We start from the raw sequence: 21,891 nt of genomic DNA, 5'->3' as shown, positions 1-21,891 counted from the left end.
CGTAACAAGAAAATAAAGTTCTTATGATCTGATCGTGGAGGTGAATATTTGAGTTATGAGTTTGGTCTTCATTTGAAACAATGTGGAATAGTTTCACAACTCACGCCACCTGGAACACCACAGCGTAAAGGTGTGTCCGAACGTTGTAACCGTACTTTATTAGATATTGTGCGATCTATGATGTCTCTTACTGATTTACCACTATCGTTTTGGGATTATGCATTAGAGACAGCTGCATTCAGGTTAAATAGGGCACCATCTAAATCCGTTGAGATGACACCGTATGAACTATGGTTTGGCAAGAAATCTAAGCTGTCATTTCTTAAAGTTTGAGGTCGCAATGCTTATGTGAAAAGGTTTCAGCCTGATAAGCTCGAACCCAAATCGAAGAAGTGTGTCTTCATAGGATACCCAAAAGAAATTGTTAGGTACACCTTCTATCACAGATCCATAGGCAAGATCTTTGTTGCTAAAAATGGATCCTTTCTAGAGAAGGAGTTTCTCTCGAAAGAAGTGAGTGGGAGGAAAGTAGAACTTGATGAGGTAGTTGTACCTTCTCCCGAATTGGAAAGTGGTTCATCACAGAAATCAGTTCCAGTGATTCCTACACCAATTAGTGAGGAAGCTAATGATGATGATTATGAAACTTTAGATCAAGTTACTACCGAACCTCGTAGGTCAACCAGAGTATAGTTCGCACCAGAGTGGTACGGTGGTACGGTAATTCTTTCTGGAAGTCATGTTACTAGACCATGACGAACCTACGAACTATGAGGAAGCGATGATGAGCCCATATTCCGCGAAATGGCTTGAGGTCATGAAATCTGAGATGTGATCCATGTATAACTCTTGAGAGTTGCTAAACCACTATCTAGTTTTTTGTCTGTAGGGTTTTCTCTCGGTGGATTAACTCTAATATTTGGATAGAGGGTGCTATGACAACTCGTCAAAATCACGCGGAGCAACCAACCTTCTCGGAAGCTGCGAGGTGTCTATTTATAGTCGGAGCAATCCTGAGGGGGAAATGGCCATTTAGGACACGACGTCTAGCCAATGGTCAACGGACACGTATCTAACGGTTTGATTTCAAACGCATCCAACAACTTTACTTGAGGAACAAGTAAAGCCGACTCCTCGGTTAGAGCATTTCTCTCGTAGCCCAGAAGATCATCGCCTCTGGCTGACAAGTAAATGTCTTGGAACACAAAAAGATTTTTCTCACATCTCACTTAGGATATGTTTCGGTTAAGCATCAAAGAAACATAAGTTTCGAAACACTACGACACCTCTTAATAGTACGGTGGTCATGGGACTCAAATAAGAGAAAAATAACTACAAAAGAAAATGCTACATCTTTCTTCATCCTCTTTATTCTCCACTGCAGTCAATCGTCTTGGACCGAACTCTATATCAATTGCTTTACATCAGCAGTTTTTAGGGGTCACTTTCGTCACGCAATATCTTCGATAGCAGTCTTCTCAATTGGCTTAGAATTCTTCTCAGCCGCACAAAAAATAATCTTTTGAGTTTATATGAAACTCCTAAGAACTCCAGGGACCTAATCTACGGGTGTGCGCTACCAAACACATTAGTCCTTCATTGTTCCTGTCCAACAATCTTCAAAACTTTTAGGACACTTAATTGCACCAACACTTGTCTTACGTTAAACATAAAAAACTTTGACTACGTATTTATTTGAATATTTAGATTATAAACTTAATTTTTTATGCATAGATTGTTGTATAGGAGTATTTTTGAATTTTATAGGGGAACAAATACTGCAATATAAACTGTGAACCAACTTATGATTGGATGATTAGGAGGACAGTGACATCCGCAACCTAACAGAGTTTAAGTCATAGCCTCGACGTTGGTGCTCACATTCTTCTGGATTTATTCTAGGACTTTCGGCGACGTGCGTTCAGTGAAAGGAGACGTTCTCGTCAACTGCGAAGGCGTATGTGACATCAATCTCAAAATGACGTGCCAGCTCAGTTTCTCGGATATGCTCGGGTAGGATGTCTGTGCGTACTTGCATTCATACGAGTGAGTGTATATGCGTATGTATGAGCATCGTACTACGTTCGAAAATAAACTACAATATAAACTACATAAACTATGTTTTTTTGCGAGATACCTAAACTATGGTTAATATTACATCTACTCGGCGCCTTATAAATACTAAGGACCCAATTAACTTTCTAAAGGATACAGGGGCATTTTTTCCAACTAAAGAAAAAGGGATACAGGGGCATTTATTTTTTGAGATCAGGATAGGACCAAATTAATAATTTTCTAACTTGACACAGCATTTTCCAGAAATACATAAAAGGAAAGCAATAGAAATAGATGGATACGTATCCGTGGCTGGACGCAATTAACATCGCAGGCAAGGCAGCGGTACTCTGGACTCCGGGAGGTAGGAGGCGGTGAGATCCGGGGGCACACCTTTCTAGTCGAGACGACGAAAAGAAGAGACCTCCCCACATAAATCTCACCTCTCTCCTTCCCCTCGCTCCAGATCTCTCCGCACCCGGCAGATCCGACCACCCGGCGCGCTGCCACGTCGTCATCATCGGCAGCCATGATCTCCTCGAGCAAGCTGAAGTCCGTCGACTTCTACAGGTATCATTCGCTTCCCTTCCGATCTCCAGATTAGCGGCGGGATTCGGTGAATGTGGGGTTTGGTTCAGTCGGATTACTGTCTGTATTCGGGGGATTGGCTACGAATTGATGTATTTAGTTCGAGCTTGGGTACTCGCCAGTAATGATTTACGTCTGTTTCTGGAGAACTGCACCGTAGATGATATATGTTCGAACGTGGTAATACCGAAAATGCAAAATTGACAGTATGCTGTAATGGTGGTCGGTGGGGGACCTTTTTGCTGGCATTGTGCAGGTGCTGTTTTTGAGTTTCTACTGAAGTGGTAACGTATTGAGATATATTTTTTTGTTTTGGCTGTCTGCAGGAAAATTCCTAGGGATTTGACGGAGGCATCACTATCTGGTGCTGGATTATCCATATTTGCAGCACTGGCAATGGTGTTTTTGTTTGGAATGGTTTGTTTCCAGTTTCTGTTCTGTTATCAACTGTACTGTACTTCTTGTATCGCGGAAGTCGTGGCTGGAGTGGAAACTTATGAGGTTGCTCAAGCAAGGCGGTAGCCCTTTCTGCCAATGTCGAGGTAGCCAAGAGTGTAGGGTGGTGTAGCCGTGGTCAAGGTAGCCGTGCAAGGGACGCCATGGTCGATGTTGAGTCGGGGTGGCCGGTGTCGAGGTAGTCGCCGTGGCCCGGGAAGAAGAGCGGCAGCGGCGGCTAGGTTAGGAGCGTGGCGACGGTGCTCGAAGTAGGCGAGGAAGAACCTGACAACGTGACGAAGACCGTCCGCGCGCCTAGGAAGGTGGCGCGGCGCATACCACACAGAAGTTGACGCGCGTGGACAGCGAAGTGGACCGCGTGCCGCAGCGCTACGACCCGAAGGGGCGACGCAGCGGCAGTGCGCGGGTCGGGGCGACGGCGGGCAGGGAAGACCTCAGGGTGATGGGCTACGCAGCGGCAACGTGAGGGTCGGTGTAGCCACGGGGACGGCCTGGAGCGGACGGCCTCGGGGCAGTGGTGGACCGCGGGCCGCGGTACTATGGCCCGAAGGGGCGACGCAGCGGCAGCGCGCGGGTCGATGCAACCGTGGGAACGGCCTTGGGACGGCGACGTGGACAGCGTGCCACGGCACTATGGCCCGAAAGGGCGACGCAGCGGTGGCGCGGGTTGGTGCAGCCACGGGGAAAACCACGGGGCGGCGCGCTGTTTCCTAATAATCACGATACTCAACACCTTTGTTTAAGTGATTAATTGGTCTGCTACTATTCGGTTTGCTGTAGTACTTAATTGCTACACCATTTCAAGTTATGTAGTCCAAAATAACCCTTTCAAATGAACTTTTATTTATTTATCATCAGAGCATCAACATGGTGCCATAGATTATGAGCAACTATGATCATGGGAACTTGAAGCTAGGCAGTGTGATGACATCACATGGTGTACTAGTTACTCTGGAACCAATGCATCCCTTGGGTCCTCATTGGTTAATCATTGCAATTTCTGCACTTGCTAGCAATTTTGAATAATGTTTACATGATCTTGTATTCTTGATCTTTAAATTTATATTGCAATATATGATGAGGTTACTTTCATCTAAAGCTGTTAAATTGTTGTTGCAGGAGCTGAGTAGTTACTTAGCAGTCAATACCACCACATCTGTAATTGTTGACAGGAGTTCAGATGGGGAGTTCTTACGGATAGATTTTAACTTGAGGTGAATTTGGTAGCATTTCGCGAGCATTATTGAATACATAGTTTAAACCTGAACCTTTGTGTTTCATCAATAATTCTTCTTTCTGTTGCCCTTTGTTTTGCGGACACTTCATGGAATTTGTCTTCCACCTAATGCATGTCTGCTCTTCTAAAACTAATGACTTGCTATTGTTATTTACCTGTTACCAGTGCGCAGTTTATATATGCAGCACAAGACATGTCACTGCGTGTTTCTTGATGTTTTTACTCTTCTCTGAATCCTGTCAAGAAGCATCTGATGTGTACTTAGGTTAATAGTCTTGCCGTCAACTAGTTTTCCAAATCCAACCATTTTAATTTTGTTCATAGCATAATAGGTTTATGGCATCCATTATTATCTTTTTTCCTCCTAGTCTACATATGCATCTGAGATCTATTATTGGAACTGGTGCTCCATGTTTTTGGGAAAAATTCAAGCACTAGCCAGATTTTCATTTGTTCGTTTGCACACCATATTTCATAGTAAGTGGTATACACTAGCCTAGCCGTCTGTTTGGATTTCAGATTGATATTTTTTGTTTTTGATGGGATGACTATGTTAATAATGATAGGCAGCACAGCCTTATTATTCCCTTGATTGTTCACTATGTGGCTTTTGCATTTTGCAGCTTTCCTGCGCTTTCATGTGAATTTGCATCAGTTGATGTCAGTGATGTGCTGGGAACAGTAAGATTCGATCTCTTCCTACAGTGCTTTATATGCTCTCTTCTAGTTCCGATAATGCAACATTATGTAAAATGTGTCTTCCTTTTTGTATGAATAACCTAAAATGGGGAAACAGAATCAGGTCTTATGCTTTCCGTAATCATTTTGTTGAGTACCTTATTACGTTGCTTGTTGAAAATCATTTTACACTAGATTTATGTGTTGGAAAATTTCATCTTCATGCGGTGTACTTTAAAACTCCTGGTTATGAAAATCATCGCAACTAACCCTCTCGCAACAGAATTCACATAATTTTAGGCCTATGTAGCAGCTAAGTATGCCAATTTGCCACCAGTCAGATAAAAAAAGCTCCCAAGACGATAGAAGGCCCAACATGTGAACCAAACACTTGCCCAGACAGAAATCCGGGAAAACTAAATTATAGTACTCCCTCCGATCCAAAGTAAGTGTCGCATCGTAGGGAGTATCTTTTTTTGGCTTCCTCCTACAACCATCTCTCTCTCTCTCTCTCTCTCTCTCCCTCTCCCTCTCTCCCTCTCCCTCTCCCTCTCCCTCTCCCTCTCCCTCTCCAACCAGACCAAGCCTCAATGAGACTTTTGACTGCCTTCCTCCTCATTGCTGGCGCCAAGTTGCTAACCCGTCTGCTTCCAAAAGGAAGACCGTGAAAATTACTCTCCCTGCGGAAGAGAGTTTAGGGACCAGAATGGGTATTTCCCTTAAATGTAAGCTACATATGTTTTTTACACCATCCTTGAAATCATGAAATAGGTCAGTGCATCCAGTTTTTTGATGTTACTTTTGTGTCAAAAAGTAGGGGGACCTATGTGAACTATGTTTTGTACATATGGAATAACTTCCTATTTTCTTCTTCTTGCTTTCCATAGCACGCGTTTTTTTTCTTATACTAGTTTAACCTTAGTTTCCTGTTCAAAACATATGCAGAACAGACTAAACATAACGAAAACTGTTCGCAAGTTTTCAATTGATCGGAATTTAGTACCTACTGGATCTGAGTTCCATGCTGGACCTATACCCACTGTCAACAAACACGGAGATGATGTTGAAGAATACCATGGTGATGGTTCAGTTGCCTTGTCCTCTCGCAATTTTGATAGCTATTCTCACCAGTAAGTATTCAAGTATCTTGTGTAATAGTGAAACCTATTGTCAAAGATATTTTACGCACCAGCATCTAACTGCTAGACATTCATGTGGATATTTAATTATTTAATTTATACTCCTTGTTTCTCTATAGGCTATAAGTTCTAATTACTTTCGCCAGGTTCAGTGTTGTATGCCAATTATATTCTGTTCTTGATTTTTATTTAGCATTTAGCTCTGTCCTATTCTTTGCCGGAGTTCCCTTATTGTTGAGGTTGATATTTATCATAAATTATATATATTCCTTTCCAGGTACCCTGTTTTGGTTGTCAACTTTTATGCCCCCTGGTGTTATTGGAGCAATCGTCTGGTTAGATTTTTTTTCTTTGTGTTCCCTTTCACTTAGTGTATATGGAGAAGTTAAAATGGTTCTGATCAATCAATAATCCTTCAGAAACCTTCATGGGAAAAGGCTGCGCAAATAATAAGGGAGAGGTATATGCTTTTGCTCTTTTTTGTCCCGAACGTGGCTTGGGGATTCATGATTTTATGCTTTAGATTACCATCCTGATTTTATTTGTTATATTCAGATATGACCCTGAAATGGATGGCAGAATTCTTCTCGGGAAAGTTGACTGCACTGAGGAAGTTGAACTGTGTAAGAGGTATGTACTAATTAATTATCAAATTAGAGATCGATAAACGAATAAGTGGGGTTGATTATATACTTTTAATTCAATGCGTTTTCTCTTTCGTCCAAAATTGAACTTTCTTCTTATTTTAACCTTTCTATTTATGTATTAATAGACTGACATCACATGAATATGCTACTCTCTCTGTAAAGAAATATAGGAGTGTTAAACACTTATATTGTTGTAATAGACTGACATCACATGAATCCAAAATCCTCGTTTGTCTTCTACCATGAGATTTGATTAATTTTGTTGTAAATATCTGTTGAAGTTATATGATGATCCCACGGTCTTGTCATGATTTAGTGTGTCCTTGCATGCTGCTCTTGCGGGTGCTATTCCTTCCTTCTGGAACTATTTGATTAAGAATGAGTTTGAAGCACCCGCAAAAAAAGAAAAAGAAAAAAGAATGAGCTTGAAGCATTTCCCTATCTTCCATATTGCATACTGAATAAACAGTGGCAGGATTGTCTATTTTCATTCCCATTGGCTTTCTGTTTGGCACCAGTAAAGTAACTAAAATATTTCAGTTCTGCATATTTAGCGACCCCCCCCCCCCCCTTCCCCACCCCAACCCTGTCTCCTAGTTTCACATATTGGCATTCGTATGCTTCTTAGTCAAAATGCTGATATGATATATCTTCATCTCTTTATTTTATTAAATGCAGGCACCATATACAAGGTTACCCATCAATTCGCATTTTTCATAAAGGGAGTGATATGAAGTAAGCACAGTAAACCTTACATTATATCATACTGAAACTGTAAACCTCATTCTGCCAATGCTTCCCGTTAATTTTGCCCTCAAGGTCAGTAAATAACCAAATCAACTTCTGTACAGGGAGAATCAGGGTCACCATGATCATGACTCATACTATGGGGAACGTGATACCGAAAGTTTAGTCGCGGTATGTTATGAATCACATGGTTTCCAATTGTTGTTCTTCTTATGTCAGTACGATCGTATCACACTGGTTATCTTTACTGCCGCACAATATCCTAAACCTTAGCCTACCCGAGAAATTGTAATGAACTTCTTGAGGGTGAACTAAAGGCTAATTCTTTGCTTGTTAATATATGGTATTTATGGTCTCATAGGCTGTTCTGTACTGGATTCTTGATATAAGTTTTGAATCTTAGGCAATGGAAACATATGTTGCAAATATTCCAAAAGAGGCCCATGTGCTTGCTTTGGAAGACAAGTCCAACAAGACTGTTGATCCTGCAAAGCGTCCTGCTCCAATGACCGGTGGCTGCAGAATAGAAGGTTTTGTGCGGGTCAAAAAGGTAAATGAACTTCTGAGCTAACATTCATACTGCTAGCTTCTGTAGTGTTGGCGAGGTAAGCGCCTGTAGTACTAATACTTGCTGCATGGAGAAAGGATTCTTTTTTGGGATGTTTGATTACTTTCTTCTCTTCACCAGGTTCCTGGCAGTGTTGTAATATCAGCTCGATCTGGTTCACACTCGTTTGATCCATCTCAGATAAATGTTTCCCACTACGTCACAACATTCTCATTTGGCAAAAGGCTCTCATCAAAGATGTTCAATGAACTGAAAAGACTATTTCCCTATGTTGGCGGACACCATGATAGATTAGCTGGTCAGTCTTACATCGTTAAGCATGGTGATGTCAATGCAAATGTTACTGTAAGTCCCTAAAATTTGCCTACTTCTCTTTTGAAGTTTGCAATGCATGTAAGTTTTTTTCCATTGTTTATTAGGAAATAACATGGCATTTGTTTAAACTATGTCATTCTAGATTGAGCATTACCTACAAATTGTAAAGACTGAGCTGGTTACGCTGAGATACGCAAAGGAGTTGAAAGTGCTTGAAGAATATGAATACACAGCACACAGCAGCTTGGTGCACAGCTTCTATGTCCCTGTTGTGAAATTCCATTTTGAGCCTTCTCCCATGCAGGTAGGTATCTAGGTATTTTATATACTTGTTACTCGGTTTACTAACATATCGAACAGTCCATCTAAACTGATTCTCATTTATCATCAGGTCCTGGTGACTGAACTTCCAAAATCGTTCTCCCACTTCATCACAAACGTCTGTGCTATTATTGGTGGAGTTTTCACGGTGGGAACATCTCCTTGTTTATATTTTCATACTTCCTAGAGCATCGAGTATACATGGCTGATGTTTGAACCTGTGAATTCTAGGTGGCCGGCATACTTGACTCCATCTTGCACAACACGCTAAGGTTGGTGAAGAAGGTTGAGCTAGGGAAGGACATTTGAACGATAGTAGATCCTCAGAAGCGCTCGATTCCTTGCGGTTGCCCTAGTTAGTAATTATTTTTGTACTGTTAGCAATTCTTAATCTATTAATTAACATATACAGCGGGAGGGGGTTGGTTTGAATGATGTGGTCATGATATAACTGGGTACTTCACTGTTCCGCTAAGTAAATGGGAATAAAGAGACGCTGGATCCTTATAGCTTTATCCTGATCTTGTGACCAGTCCAATTCCAATTTCAGCTCTAAAAAGCTTAAAATATCGCTGTAATGTGCTGGCGTTGCATGTGATTTTCTTGTACTCGTTCGGATGTCTGAAATTCTCTGTATCGGTACCAGTCTCTAGTTATTCACTGCATGGCCGGAACTTGAAAAATGTTCCAATATGGTCCTCGAATACGGAAACACATAACACGTATGGTCCTGCATACAGCACTGTACTCTGTCGCTGTGGTGTTTGACATGTACATCCTCGCCTGTTTGATGCACTCCCCTTCGTTTTTTTAATCCCGTCGCACCCTAAGGGCTCATTTGGTAACCGCGGATCCCCCAGGGATCCTGGCCCATTCCCTGGGTGGGAAGCCCGCGCGGAAGATATGACCCGGGCCAATATTTCTGGACATTTGGACGCTCGGAGCCAGAGTTTTCTTCGGCCCGAGCCGCATGATTTCCCCGGGATAGCGCCCCCGCCTCGCGACATCGGGAGAGAATCCCCCGTCTCGCTCGCTCGCGGCGCCTGTCTCTGACCTGCTGATGCGAGGTCGCCGCCTCCCTACATTGCCATGCCTCTCCTTTCCTCCTCAATCTCCACCTGCACCATGTACTCACACCTCCGCCTCCATCCTCACCGGCGGCCGCCGCTGCAAACGTACCTACCAGTAGGTGGAGTTCTCTCCTGCCCACAAGCTGCCGACGATGATGACTGGTGGTGCCGTGGTGGTGATGGCCATGAAGACGGGGATGCAGGTCCAAAGGGGGCTCACCGAGAACAAGATCTGGAAAAGAGTTTGGGGATGCGTTCCTCTGATTTGCCACTACTATTCCCATCTTCCCCAAAGGGTCATGTGAATTTTCCACGGGATTTTAGTTTTGCCAGGAGTAATCAACCCTGGCCGCCCTTTCCCTGGAAATATGCACCCTCGCAACCAAATAAGGCCTTCGTCTTCCTGTTTGGCGGTTTGAAGAGGCCGAATCATTTTGGAGGCAGCAATATCCTGAAATTCCCAGGCAGATCCGACCATGTGCTCCCCCCGCGCGCGTGGGGAGTGAATTCGTTGGAGGCAGGGTATCCCCGCGCGCGCATGGGGAGTGAATTCGTTGGAGGCAGGGTATCATGGTCGCATGTTGCTGGTGACCATCGTCGGAGACCGCACCGATGAGCTGCCGCCCTGCTCGACGTCCTAGAGGACATTACTTGTCAGGCCGTCGCATGTTGCTGGTGACCATCGTCGGAGACCGCACCGATGAGCTGCCGCCCTGCTCGACGTCCTAGAGGAAATTACTTGTCAGGCCGTCGCATGTTGCTGGTGACCATCGTCGGAGACCGCACCGATGAGCTGCCGCCCTGCTCGACGTCCTAGAGGAAATTACTTGCCAGGCCGTCGCATGTTGCTGGTGACCATCGTCGGAGACCGCACCGATGAGCTGCCGCCCTGCTCGACGTTCTAGAGGAAATTACTTGTCAGGCCGTCGCATGAGGTGGCCACCCTACCGCATGATTTGTGGCTCACCTTCACCGACGGTGCGTTGTGCACACGCGCCATGGAGTCATTGATGCAAGTGTGGTCACTGGCTTGTGGATCCAGTTCTGCCGTTGGTACCATGCAGGCTCGACTACAAGACCAAGGTGAGCTTGGAAGGGCTACCCAACGAGGCGAGAGAGCCGGAGGCAGCCAACGGCGTCCTCAGCTAGCTCGCCAGCGAGCTTATCTACATCATGTCGTCAGAGGACAAGCGTGAGTTGGTGATGGAGGCGTGGCTCCACGATCCGTCTAAAGTCCCCAATTAGGTTCCGAAATTGGAGGTCCTCGAGCCTAAGGTGCCGAGCTGCCGTCCTCCAATGATAAGTGTGAGTCACTACCCACTCCAGCGTCATCGACATCGAGGACCCACCCTCCTACACAACACACAGTCATCGTCCCGCCAATGTCCGGAAATTTGCCGGACATACCTCCCTTCTGAAGGCAAGTGTCATAGCTGGGAGTACGAGTTTGTGTGTTGGTGCAGGAGGGTCGACTACACCGGACCTGGAGGTGACGCTGGCTGCTCAGCAGGCTGAAGAAGTGCTGTGTTCCATGTGTGTGTTGTTTAAGTCCAGTTTAAATTTAGTTGCATTGTGTGTGTGTGCTGTGAACTGCTTTAAATTCAATTTTAAGTGTGTGTGCCTTGTTTGTGACCCAAAGGAGTGGTCTTTTGCAGTGAACAATGTTGTGATGTGTGATTTGAAGAACTGAAATCAGTAACTAAATTTGATCTTAACTAGAATGAATGTTTTTTTCCCGTCAGTTAACTGAATGTTCGGTTCACATATACTATGTATCGACAAATGTACAGTTAACAAGTTGAACACAACAAAGATGACATACAATTTGGCTATACAACAACGAAATCAAGCATGCTTCTATCATACATCAACAAGATCAAATATAATATGTTTTGCTCATACATCAACAACAACAAAGTTCTACTACGTGATCATCAACATAACTTGATCATGCACTTTTTATAACAACTCCATGTTCATGACCATACAAAAGATTACTCTAGCATGCACTACACTTGTTCACAAGATACATCACTATACCAATAGAATACAAAAAGACTAGGTAGCGAACTATTTGAAAATACCAAACATGGATTGTTCGGTGTTTTTTAGACCTTTCATGTGATCGCCAAAATATCTTTTTTGTGGCACGTTTGGCTGCTGCCTGGATGAACTTTAACTCTCTGGCATATTCCCTCTTGGTACCTTTTGCTCATTATGTTTCTTTAAAATTTACTCTGCCTCCTGTTTGTATTTTTCTTCCATGAACTTTTTCTTCGTCCATTCATCATCTCGTCTATTCTTTAGTTCCTATGCTTATCTATTCTACAGTTCCTGAGGTTGCCTCCTTTTCTTTTCCTCAGCTTGCTGCATGTTCAGTTTCTCAACTTGTTTCTTTTATCCTTCCATTATTGATGCCTTGTTGTGCTGCTCGTATGCTCTTCGGCTTGCTCCTCCCATGCATGTTGTCTGGCTAGATCCTCCATTTGCACATAGTGGTTAAATCCTCTCTGCCTTTCTTCCTCCTCCTGCTGATATATAAAAAATTTAGCTTCTTTTGTTATATTTAATACTTCTCTTGCCTCTTCTTCTCTTCGGTTTGTCTTTTTATTTATGCAACAATAATTTTCTTCTACTCCTCTTGTTCTTTCTTCCTCGCTGACAAAGCATGCCTCTTGGCTTCACAAGGGCAGGCTTGGCCTCATGTGTCTCCTTCCTTCTCTCCTCAGCAGAAGTATGATACCAAGCCATCCATCACACCACTTAGCTCCTACCCTTGTGCTATCATTTTTTTGGAAAGGTAATTCCCAGTCTCTCCTTCAACTATACTTTCTAACAACCTTTTTGAACAAATCAACTAAGGAGAAAAGCTGCCCAACATGAAACTGACGCTTTTAGTGATTAGAGAAATGAGGGAAGTTGAACTTCATCTACTCATCATCTGATTCAGAGCAGTCACATATATAATTCTTCATCAAAATTTTGATCTTCTACCATTTGCTTCCTTTTCCCTATCATTCCACCTTGATTTCTTATCACCAGTCAAATCTTCCCACACAAAGTTTTCATCTCCATCCTCCATGTCATACTCACAGTCAACCAAATCTTCTTTTTTTTCGATAAAGGGCATTTTATTAACTCAAAAATGTAGCATCAAGCGGATACAAAGCATTATGAGTGAGACCCGGCCTCTGCATAACTAAGATGCACACAGCCAATTCTAAAAAGTTTGACAGAAAGAAAAGAATCAAAATCGACAAAATGGCAACAGTAGAGTCGTATAGACCGACACTATATATGCCTATGTCGAAAGTGGTGGTGGGTCAATCCGGAGGTTATGCTGCCACCCATGTTGAGAAAAAACCTCCGTAGCCACCTGCTCCAATGGCGTACACACCGCCTTGAACAGCGGTTGGTACTCCGCTCGCTGTAGTATAGATCACGTACGAAGCGAGTGCGTACACCGGAAAATAACCTGTAGAGGAGAAGCATTTTTGTCATTAAAAACCAAATCATTTCTACATAGCCATAGCGACCACATTAAGGCATACGCTCCCACCCTTGTTAGCGTTTTGAACCTATTTGGAATACCGTCCAACCAATGGCCAAAAATATTGGCAACACTTGTGGGCGGATACAAATTTGACGCTATTTGGATGACTGACCACGTAGAACGTGCAAACTTGCATTGAAAAAGAGGTGTTTGATTGTCTCGTCATGAGTACAAAAACAACACTTCTTATTCCCTTGCCAGTTGCGCCGTGCGAGGTTGTCTTTGGTTAGCACAACCCCCTACAAAGATACCACATGAAGATTTTAACCTTTAGTGGAATCTTCGACTTCCATAGTTTCTTATTATTATTCACCGGTATCTCAGAATGCGTGAGTGCACGGTACATGGAGTCTACTGTGAAAGACCCCGTTGTAGTAAGGTTCCAGCAAAACACATCTCGGCCTTGTGTCAGGTTAATCGAATCCAGCTTGGACAATAGATTATGCCATGATGTAAGGCGAGGCCCAATCAAATCTCGCCTGAACGAAATATTCGGCGGGGATGAACTAAGCACCTGCACAATAGTATTATTCTTCTCGCGAGCAATGATGTACAAGGCTGGATATTGTTCTCGAAGACTGGCATTGCCTAGCCAGATGTCTTCCCAGAAACGAATCTCTGACCCGTCCTTTATCGCGAAAAACCCAAAGCGAAAAAGATGTTTCTTTGCCGCCATTAGGCCAACCCAAAAGTGAGAGTCTCTAGGTTTCCAATATGCCTGAGACACCGCCTTTTGGCCTAAATACTTGTTGCGTAGCATGGTTTGCCAAACACCATCCTCAGTAAGTAGTTTGAACAACCATTTACTAAGTAGGGCCTCATTCTTGACCTGTAGGTCATGAATTCCAAGGCCACCTTGGTCTTTTGGTCTACAAACCACACTCCATTTGGCCATTTTGTATTTTTTCTTTTCCCCGTCTCCTTGCCAAAAGAATCTGGATCTAAAATAGTCTAATCTTTGCAAGACCCCTTTCGGTAGTTGGAAGAAAGAAAGCATATAGTAGTTGGTAGTTGGATTCTTTTAACATTGTTGCTGACATGTTAGCTATTCTGATTGAGCGTGCTAAGCAGGATGGCCAGATTGCAGGAGTAATGCCACACCTTGTGGATGGTGGCCTCTCTATTCTGCAATATGCAGATGACACAATTCTTTTTATGGAACATGACCTGGACAAGGCTCGAAACATGAAACTATTGCTTTCAGCGTTTGAGCAAATGTCGGGTCTTAAAATTAACTTTCATAAAAGCGAATTGTTCTGCTTTGGAGCAGCCATTGAGTCGGCGGGTGATTATGCTAACCTGTTTGGTTGCACGCATGGCCAATTCCCGATGAGGTATTTGGGAATACCGATTCACTATCGGCGTCTCACTATTGCGGAGTGGAAGCATGTAGAGGAGCGTCTAGAGAAACGGTTGAGCAGTTGGAAAGGAAAGATGCTCTCAGTTGGGGGACGGTTGGTTTTGATTAACTCTGTCAACCAAATCTTCTAGAACATTCTTCTTCTTCTTCTTCTTGTCCCCATACATGTTGTCTAATGATTAATATAGAACGTAAGATATATGTGCTCCTCTTTAACCAGTTTCCTGACGTAGTTGCTGTCATTACTTTGTGTAGTCAGCTTAAGTCCACGCAAAATGATTTGCATGCATGCATCAACAAGTTGATATTTATTCTTCCTGCCTTCTCATACCCCTAATCCTCTACTAAATCATCCAACATTGACTTAGAAGTTTCCCTAGCATCACAGAAAATCATAAGAGACTTTATTTCCATTCAGATAAGACCCATTCGCTTCATTACCAAAAAAAAATCGGAGTGCACTAACTCTACGGCGTAGTACTCACTGCCTCCATCTGTTAAACTAGCAAATACAAAGCTTTAACACAGTCGACTGAAACCCTATGATTACAATTAAACACTAGGCAAACGAGCTCAAATTAAACTTGAATTTTAGTTAAAAAAATGTCAAAGCGTTGTCTAATTGCTCACAATTGAGTACCAAAACTATCAAATGTAGTGATTTTGTTGCCGAGGGGTTCTTATTGTATTGTGGGAGGGGGCCGCCCTCCGCTCGTCGTATGCCCTATCACGAGCTGAGTGCGGACGACGACAATGCACTGTCGAGGGACGTCGTAATCCTCGAGGACGACAGAAGAGGCGTTTGGGTGGCATGGGGCTCGAATGAATTTGGGATGTCAGCGGGGATCGTATCACAAAGGTACGGTCGTTCAGCTGCCATGGATGCATGAATGGATTATTTTTTATAAGAAAATAAAGGGGGCTTTTTCAAAATGTGCATTGGACGCAGGAGGGGAAGGCGCACGTGGCAGCACCGCTGCGCTCCAGAGTACACAGGACCGTACATGTTATGTATTTTCGGAGACGGTTGTGATACGCGCCATCAAGTTGGAGGATCGGAATGTGTAATTTTCTCCCTGTAGAAGGTGCAGTTAACTCTAAATAACAGCAAAACAATATAACTCACGATTTCAAAGTCAGCTGACATCGCAGTACACTTCTCTTTCCCAAAAGAAAAATGAAACTGCACATCTTCCTGTGGTGCTCTCCGGTGGCCTGCGCTCCGTGCTGGTAGACTAGAGGCATCTCCGGAATCGGCGCGACGTGCGAAAAGCTGCTCATGCATTCAGGTGACGCGAACCATGGAGGTGCAGTGCGAGCTGCTCTCCCGCCTGAACGGGTACAGGATGACACTGCACGATGCCTCGGCGTCCGCGCTCACCCTGAACAGCCGGAGCGCCGCGGCCTTCCCCGCCATCGCCGTCTTGGCCTCGAAGGGCAGCGCGCCTGCGACAACGTCCACCACGTAGTGCCTGCTCAGGGTGACCCTCGCCGCGTCCACCCGCACCCGCGCCCCGACCGTCCTCGCCGACCGCGCCGGGATCTTCCCCGCGGGCGCGACAGACCGCCCCACCGCCGCGCCGTGGTACGTCACCGCGGTGACCACCGCGCCGTACCGGAACGGCGCGTGGCTCGGGTTGTGCACGGTGACGGCGACGGCCAGGGAGAAGTTGAGCGCCGGCGGGAGGATGGTGAAGGCGGCGAGCTGCGTGTCCACCGCCGTTGCCACCACGCGCGGCGGGTGCGGGCGGAGCAGCAGGAAGTAGAGCGAGGTGGCGAGGGCGGCGCCGAGCAGGAGGGACGCCGCGAGCAACGCGCAGCAGCATATCACGGCGGCCTTCTTCTTGATCCTTGCCATGTTTGGCTGCAGCAGTTGTCTGGAAGAAGCACGAGGGACGGCGGAACTTTTCGGTTGTGGCGTTTCTTGATCATTTTTAAAGTGGGTGGCGTTTCTTCAATCGTTGTTATTAGTGCTGGCCTGTTAGTGCGAGAATTGAAGCTTAGTGGGGGTGTTATTACATCAAGCTCATGTGCCCGTAGTTCACAACAATGAACACTGTTGCATTCTTTTTTGCTGGAAAAAAAATCTTCCTATCTAGGAGTATTCATCAAACATCATGGCTGATGATTTGATGTCTCGAATTTGCGCTAGTATTTGAGAACGATTCGCTGTTTGTAAGTGCAATGTGGATTTTGTCAAGAACATCATCTCTTATTTTTCTCTGCATTCTCAGGCTGCACAAATTCGGAAACATTGTCACACGCGGCGAGATACTAATTGTATGAGTGCGCTTAATTACGTATAGCATATACTGTATTAATTATTTATACAAAACCCTCTAATCTAAGAGAAAAGCTTGTAAACTCACCGAAAAAAGGTACTCACTCCCACACTTCTTGATAGACACGCCGTGTGGGCTCCTCGCACGCACAGGTAAAAATAGTTAACCGACATTAACCGTGGACGTGCAGTCGGAGATGGTCTCCTGCTTGAGAGGGTAGGTGGTGATGCTGCAAGTCACCGTCGAGCTGGCCCTCATTTTGAGCGTCCCCAGCACCACGGCCTTCCCGGCCACCGTCGTCCTCGTCTGGAACGGCAGCATGAAATCCGGCAGGTCGAACAGCTTGGTAGCCAGTTCCTGGATGAATTGGGGCGTGAACATCACCTTGTCCGCCTGCAACACCACCGTCCCGCCGACGGTCTGCGTCGTTCGCGCGCCGACCTCCCCCGCGAGCACCACCGACTGCCCCACAGGCGAGCCGTAGTACGTCAGCTCCGTCACCACGTCGCCGTAACGGAACGCCGCGTAGTTGGGGTTCTTCACGGTCACGTCCACGCCCAAGCTCATGTTGACCTTGGGCGGGGCGGAGGCCACGTCGAATTGAGTAAACGTCGTGCTCACCACCGTCGCCACCACGTGCGGCGGGCGCGGCCGGAACACGGTGAAGTAGAGCGCGACGAAGACGATGGCGAGGACGAGGATGAGGGCGAGCAGCACGCTGCAGCAGATCACCACGGGCTTCCTCTTCATCCTATCGAATCGGCTGGTGCGTGCTCCTTGAAGCCTTTGATGAATATCTTTGGTTTGGATGTCAATGGGACGTAGTACCAGCAAATGAGACGGCCATATGTAGGACGGGAAGTTTCATTGGGATTACAGATGGTTTTTGTTTCTGGCTGTTCGGCTTGGTGTGCCCATGCATTGTTATCCGTGTTGTTTTGTTTGGTTTCTTTGCAGATTTGGGAGCGTCTGGAAAATCTCCCAGCCTCTGGTATGGGGAGAACGGTAAAATGCAGGATGTACGTATAGAAGTACGTCTCGCATGTTATACCTCAAACTAAACGGCTGGTTTGGTTTGCTTAGCGTACAAGTTACATATATTCATGTGTGATTTCTGGGAAACTACGAACCAAGAGAGCAACCCTTGCGCAACTGTCATCATGTACATAACTTTTCCTGTAACTGCATCATGTTAGATAATATTACCTGAGGGTAGTGAACATATGTTTCGTCATAAGTTTGAATCCGGCAAGTTTAGCAATTTTGCCCGACAAACACTCCTCAAATCTTGGGGTTTACCTGGGGAACCCTAGCCGCTGTCCTCTCGGCTCTCCTCCCGCGGGAGAATATCTGGTGCACCGGTGCTTGTGGTGCTACCGGTGCACCGAACTCAAGTCGCACATTTTAAATGTTTGAAAATTTTTGAAAAAAATGTGGCACATCGACACAACATAATGTAGTTTTTCACAAAATTTCAAGTCAAAATTCGAAACACAGCTCCTAAAACAAAAATAACAAATTCAACACTGAATAGTACATGACATAAGTTAGGCTTTAGATTTGGCCCATTATCACACTGATGTCAATTTTGTCATTTTTGTATCTCAAAAAATATTTCAAATTTTGATACAAAATTTTATGACAACATACATTGATGTTATGTCAATGTGCTCGAATTTTTTCAGATTTTTTAAAATGTTGTACGGCATGCGGTGCACCGGTAGCATCACAAATGTTGGTGCACCGGATATGTTCCCCTCCTCCCGCCTCCACCTCTCCTCACCTCTTCTCGCCGCCGTCCGCAGCGTCGCCGGGCAAAGCTTGGCCGGCTAGGCGGCAGCGGGGCGTCTCTTCCCCTTGTCCTTCGCGGCTGGCGCGGGACAGCCAGATCGGGCGGGGTGCCGGACTAGCATGGGGTCGGGCGGCGCGAAGGGCGGGTTTCTTGGCGACGTCGTGCGCAACATGATGATGGCGGCAGCCTGCTCGCGGTGTGGTGACGACAGCATGGTGGGCAAGATCGGTGGTCGCGGGCGCTGCCGGGCTCAGATCGGATCCAATCTGGGTCTTGGACTTGAACGCTGTCAATCGCCGCGGGATGGTGGTCGTTGTCGCTAACCACGCCGGATCGCTGGATTTGGTGCCTGGAGATCTATGATGGATTTTTCTCTATCCTCCTTCATGGTGGGTTGAGCCCCATGGCTCTGGTCCGTTGCAGGATCCGGAGCCGACGGAGGTTTGGTGGTATAGGATGGGGACCGGAGGAAACTTTGATCGGCTTGTTTAGTCCGGCATCCGCGACGTCTCTCGACGTTGTTACAGTCCGTGGAGGCGATGTCGAGGTCTCTCCTATCCACCTCCGAACCCCTTTCGGACGAAAGTCCAAAATTCAGTCTGGATTGGGCGACGGCGGCGTCCTTCGCGTCGTACCCTCCATGAAGGCGCCATCTTGGGAGGTTCTGCTGTTCAGCAGAGAGATGATGTGGGTGATGAACTTCGCGTAGTTTCAGCAGCGGCGACGGTGTGGAGGTTGCCAGGAGGTGTGGTGTTGTTTCTACTGCGTCGATGGCGACAAGTATTGGCGGCATGGTGCGGCTGGATGAACGAGCGCAGGGCAGTGACGTTGTCTGGCGTCATGGTGGCGTCGACAGCTGACCTGGCAAGATCTTTGCGTCAGTACCTGCTCTAAAGATGGTTAGGTGGATAACGGCTGCGGTAGCCTCGGTGAGTGCGCCAGACCGGTGTGTGACCCATTCCCGGTATGTGGCTGGGATGGAGCAACCGGCATTAGATGTTAGGTTTTGATGCGATGTCTGTTTGTTATTAGGTTTGGGCATTCGGTACCCTTGCATCAATGGGATAGAAGTAGCGACAGGTGTCGTCAAGATAATTATTTTAGACTTACTAATGTAATGATTTGTAAGGTTTCTAAGAATAATTAATAAAATTATGATATGCATTGCTTAGATACAGAGGCGGGGTAATCCTTCTTTTCTTTTCTGAAAAAGCCACTCCTCAAATCTATTGACGACGACGTCCTGTCACCGTCACCATGCTCGTTTGCTTCTCCATGCTCGTTTCATTTCGTCGCAACTAACTCCTACATCATTTGGACTTTTCGGTGATGGAGGTGGACGTACGGGCAGACCAAGTCCAGCAGGATCTTCAGGTTTGCATGTAGACAGGACAAATCATTAAGCATTGTTTTGCGTCGCTCACTAAGCTATAACGTTGTCTGTTTCGACGGTTACATTCCTTGGTAGCCTTATATAAAAATTCGAACCCAGGTGGTGTGCCTACCAACTTAGGCCGTGTAGTTTTCACTCTAGAAGGGCATTATCTAGACAGGGGACAAACGAGAACACGTAACAGTATGCGCCCGCCCTGCCTCACCAATGTTTGCTCAGACCGACAACCACCCACCTTCTCAACAATGATCTGTTGTAGGTAGTCGTGTAGCGGCTGTTGCAGTCCCTGTCCCCTGTCCAGATAATGCCCTTCTAGAGTGAAAACTACAGGGGCCAACTGTTTGTTCGTAGCATGTTTTAAGGAGCGAAAATGTCCCTTTTCATCGAGGGGTAAGGAGCGAATTTTTTTCGCTCCTTAGGGCATCTTCAATAGCAACCCTCAAACCGATCGTATATATTTGGAGCACGTAAGCCATCTAATGTGGTTCTGTATCAGTCCGCGACGCGATCCGAACCATGATTGTCTCGCAAATCAAAAACAACCCAGGGGAAGGGGGGGGGGGGGGGGGGGGGGGTTGCGCGATTCCGGACACGTTAAACGTTGCACTTTGAGCCTCCGGCCCACCCAAAAGGAAGGCGGAGCCGGCACTGTTTCCGCGCCAAAATCTCCCACTCTCTTCTTGCATCCTCCGCCGCTCTCCACCCAATCCCGTCCTTTTCTCCCTCTTCTTCCTTCCAACGCCGACGCACGAAACCGGGGAAGAACCTATCGGAGATGGAGGTGGCGGCCGTGCCGGAGGATCCGAACATCACGCTCACCCGGAAGATCAGCTCGGTTACGCGGCAAACTCGCTGCCTGAAGGCAAATTCCGTAAAGGAGGAGAACCTCAGGTTCTTTTGGGGTTATAGTCGATGGTTCTCTTTCTTAGTTACATCTCTACTGCAAAAATGGACATGAAAGTTTCTTCTCGCCTATCTCCCCGTGGATGGAATGTGAAAGCATGTCAATTCTCTAATTCATAATATTCAAAAATATTATGGTACGGATGGAATCCAATTTCAAATTAGATTAGAAAGATAGAAAGGCCATGAGGATGGGTAAATCAAAATCATTTTTTAATAAGTTCTCCTTTTTTGGAATTTTATTCTTACCCTTTCATTTTTTACAGAATATTTTTCAAACTAAAAAAATACAATAGCCAATATCCCTTGTAATACATATACTTAATTATATCATAAGAATCTTAAGATATTTTTTGGATGGACGATGGCGGGTGTGGTGGTAGCGGCGATCGTGGTGCTCTTGTCGGACATGGCAGACGTCGCGGCGGAGGGCGCGGTGCCCAAAGGGCGCGCTCACAGTACAGACGGCGCGCCGTGCCCGGAGCCTTACAAGCCTCCGTTCTTCTACTTCGCCAAGCAACTCGGAACCCCTTCCTGGAAGGTGCCTTACATCGTCGACGTAAACATGGTGCCGCTCTTCTTCGAGTATTCTTCGCCGCAGCTCGTCTAGGCGCGGACGACGTACGAAGAGCAGATGGGCGCTCGCACGCTATTCGCTGCAATGCCTAGAGCGGGAGGATCCGACGTACAAGGAGGACCCAGACAGGGAGATGCTCGACATCATCCACGACGGAGGCGAAGGAGGAGGATGTGGCTATGAGTACGGGTAGGTGGAAGACTCGGATCC

General features: G+C 45.9%; 3 protein-coding genes across 4 annotated transcripts; 1 reads left to right on the top strand and 2 right to left on the bottom strand.

Annotated features, from left to right (window-relative positions):
* The first annotated feature begins 2,299 nt into the window (after positions 1 to 2,299).
* Positions 2,300 to 9,266, top strand: LOC125536815 (protein disulfide isomerase-like 5-4). 2 transcript variants are annotated; one of them, XM_048700086.1, is made up of 16 exons: positions 2,300 to 2,429; positions 2,522 to 2,625; positions 2,970 to 3,060; positions 4,219 to 4,313; positions 4,960 to 5,017; positions 5,960 to 6,144; positions 6,431 to 6,488; positions 6,573 to 6,613; positions 6,709 to 6,783; positions 7,479 to 7,535; positions 7,652 to 7,718; positions 7,951 to 8,097; positions 8,236 to 8,460; positions 8,573 to 8,734; positions 8,822 to 8,899; positions 8,983 to 9,266. In XM_048700086.1, exons 2-16 carry the CDS (start codon positions 2,585 to 2,587, stop codon positions 9,058 to 9,060), a joined length of 1,458 nt encoding a protein of 485 aa, XP_048556043.1. In that variant the 5' UTR covers positions 2,300 to 2,429; positions 2,522 to 2,584; the 3' UTR covers positions 9,061 to 9,266. The 2 variants fall into 2 exon arrangements, with proteins under 2 accessions (XP_048556043.1, XP_048556044.1); XM_048700087.1 differs by having other exon boundaries at positions 2,401 to 2,419.
* Positions 9,267 to 16,019: 6,753 nt separating this feature from the next.
* On the bottom strand, positions 16,020 to 16,639 carry LOC125535782. The gene has a single exon (XM_048698857.1). The coding sequence runs from the start codon at positions 16,590 to 16,592 to the stop codon at positions 16,020 to 16,022; it is 573 nt and encodes a 190-aa protein (XP_048554814.1). The 5' UTR covers positions 16,593 to 16,639.
* Positions 16,640 to 17,178: 539 nt separating this feature from the next.
* On the bottom strand, positions 17,179 to 17,766 carry LOC125535781. Its single transcript, XM_048698856.1, has one exon. The coding sequence runs from the start codon at positions 17,764 to 17,766 to the stop codon at positions 17,179 to 17,181; it is 588 nt and encodes a 195-aa protein (XP_048554813.1).
* Between the last annotated feature and the right edge of the window lie 4,125 nt (positions 17,767 to 21,891).

This window comes from Triticum urartu, chromosome 2 (genome assembly GCF_003073215.2).
Source record: "Triticum urartu cultivar G1812 chromosome 2, Tu2.1, whole genome shotgun sequence".
NCBI lineage: Eukaryota > Viridiplantae > Streptophyta > Magnoliopsida > Poales > Poaceae > Triticum > Triticum urartu.
This window is presented reverse-complemented; position numbering and strand designations above follow the sequence as displayed.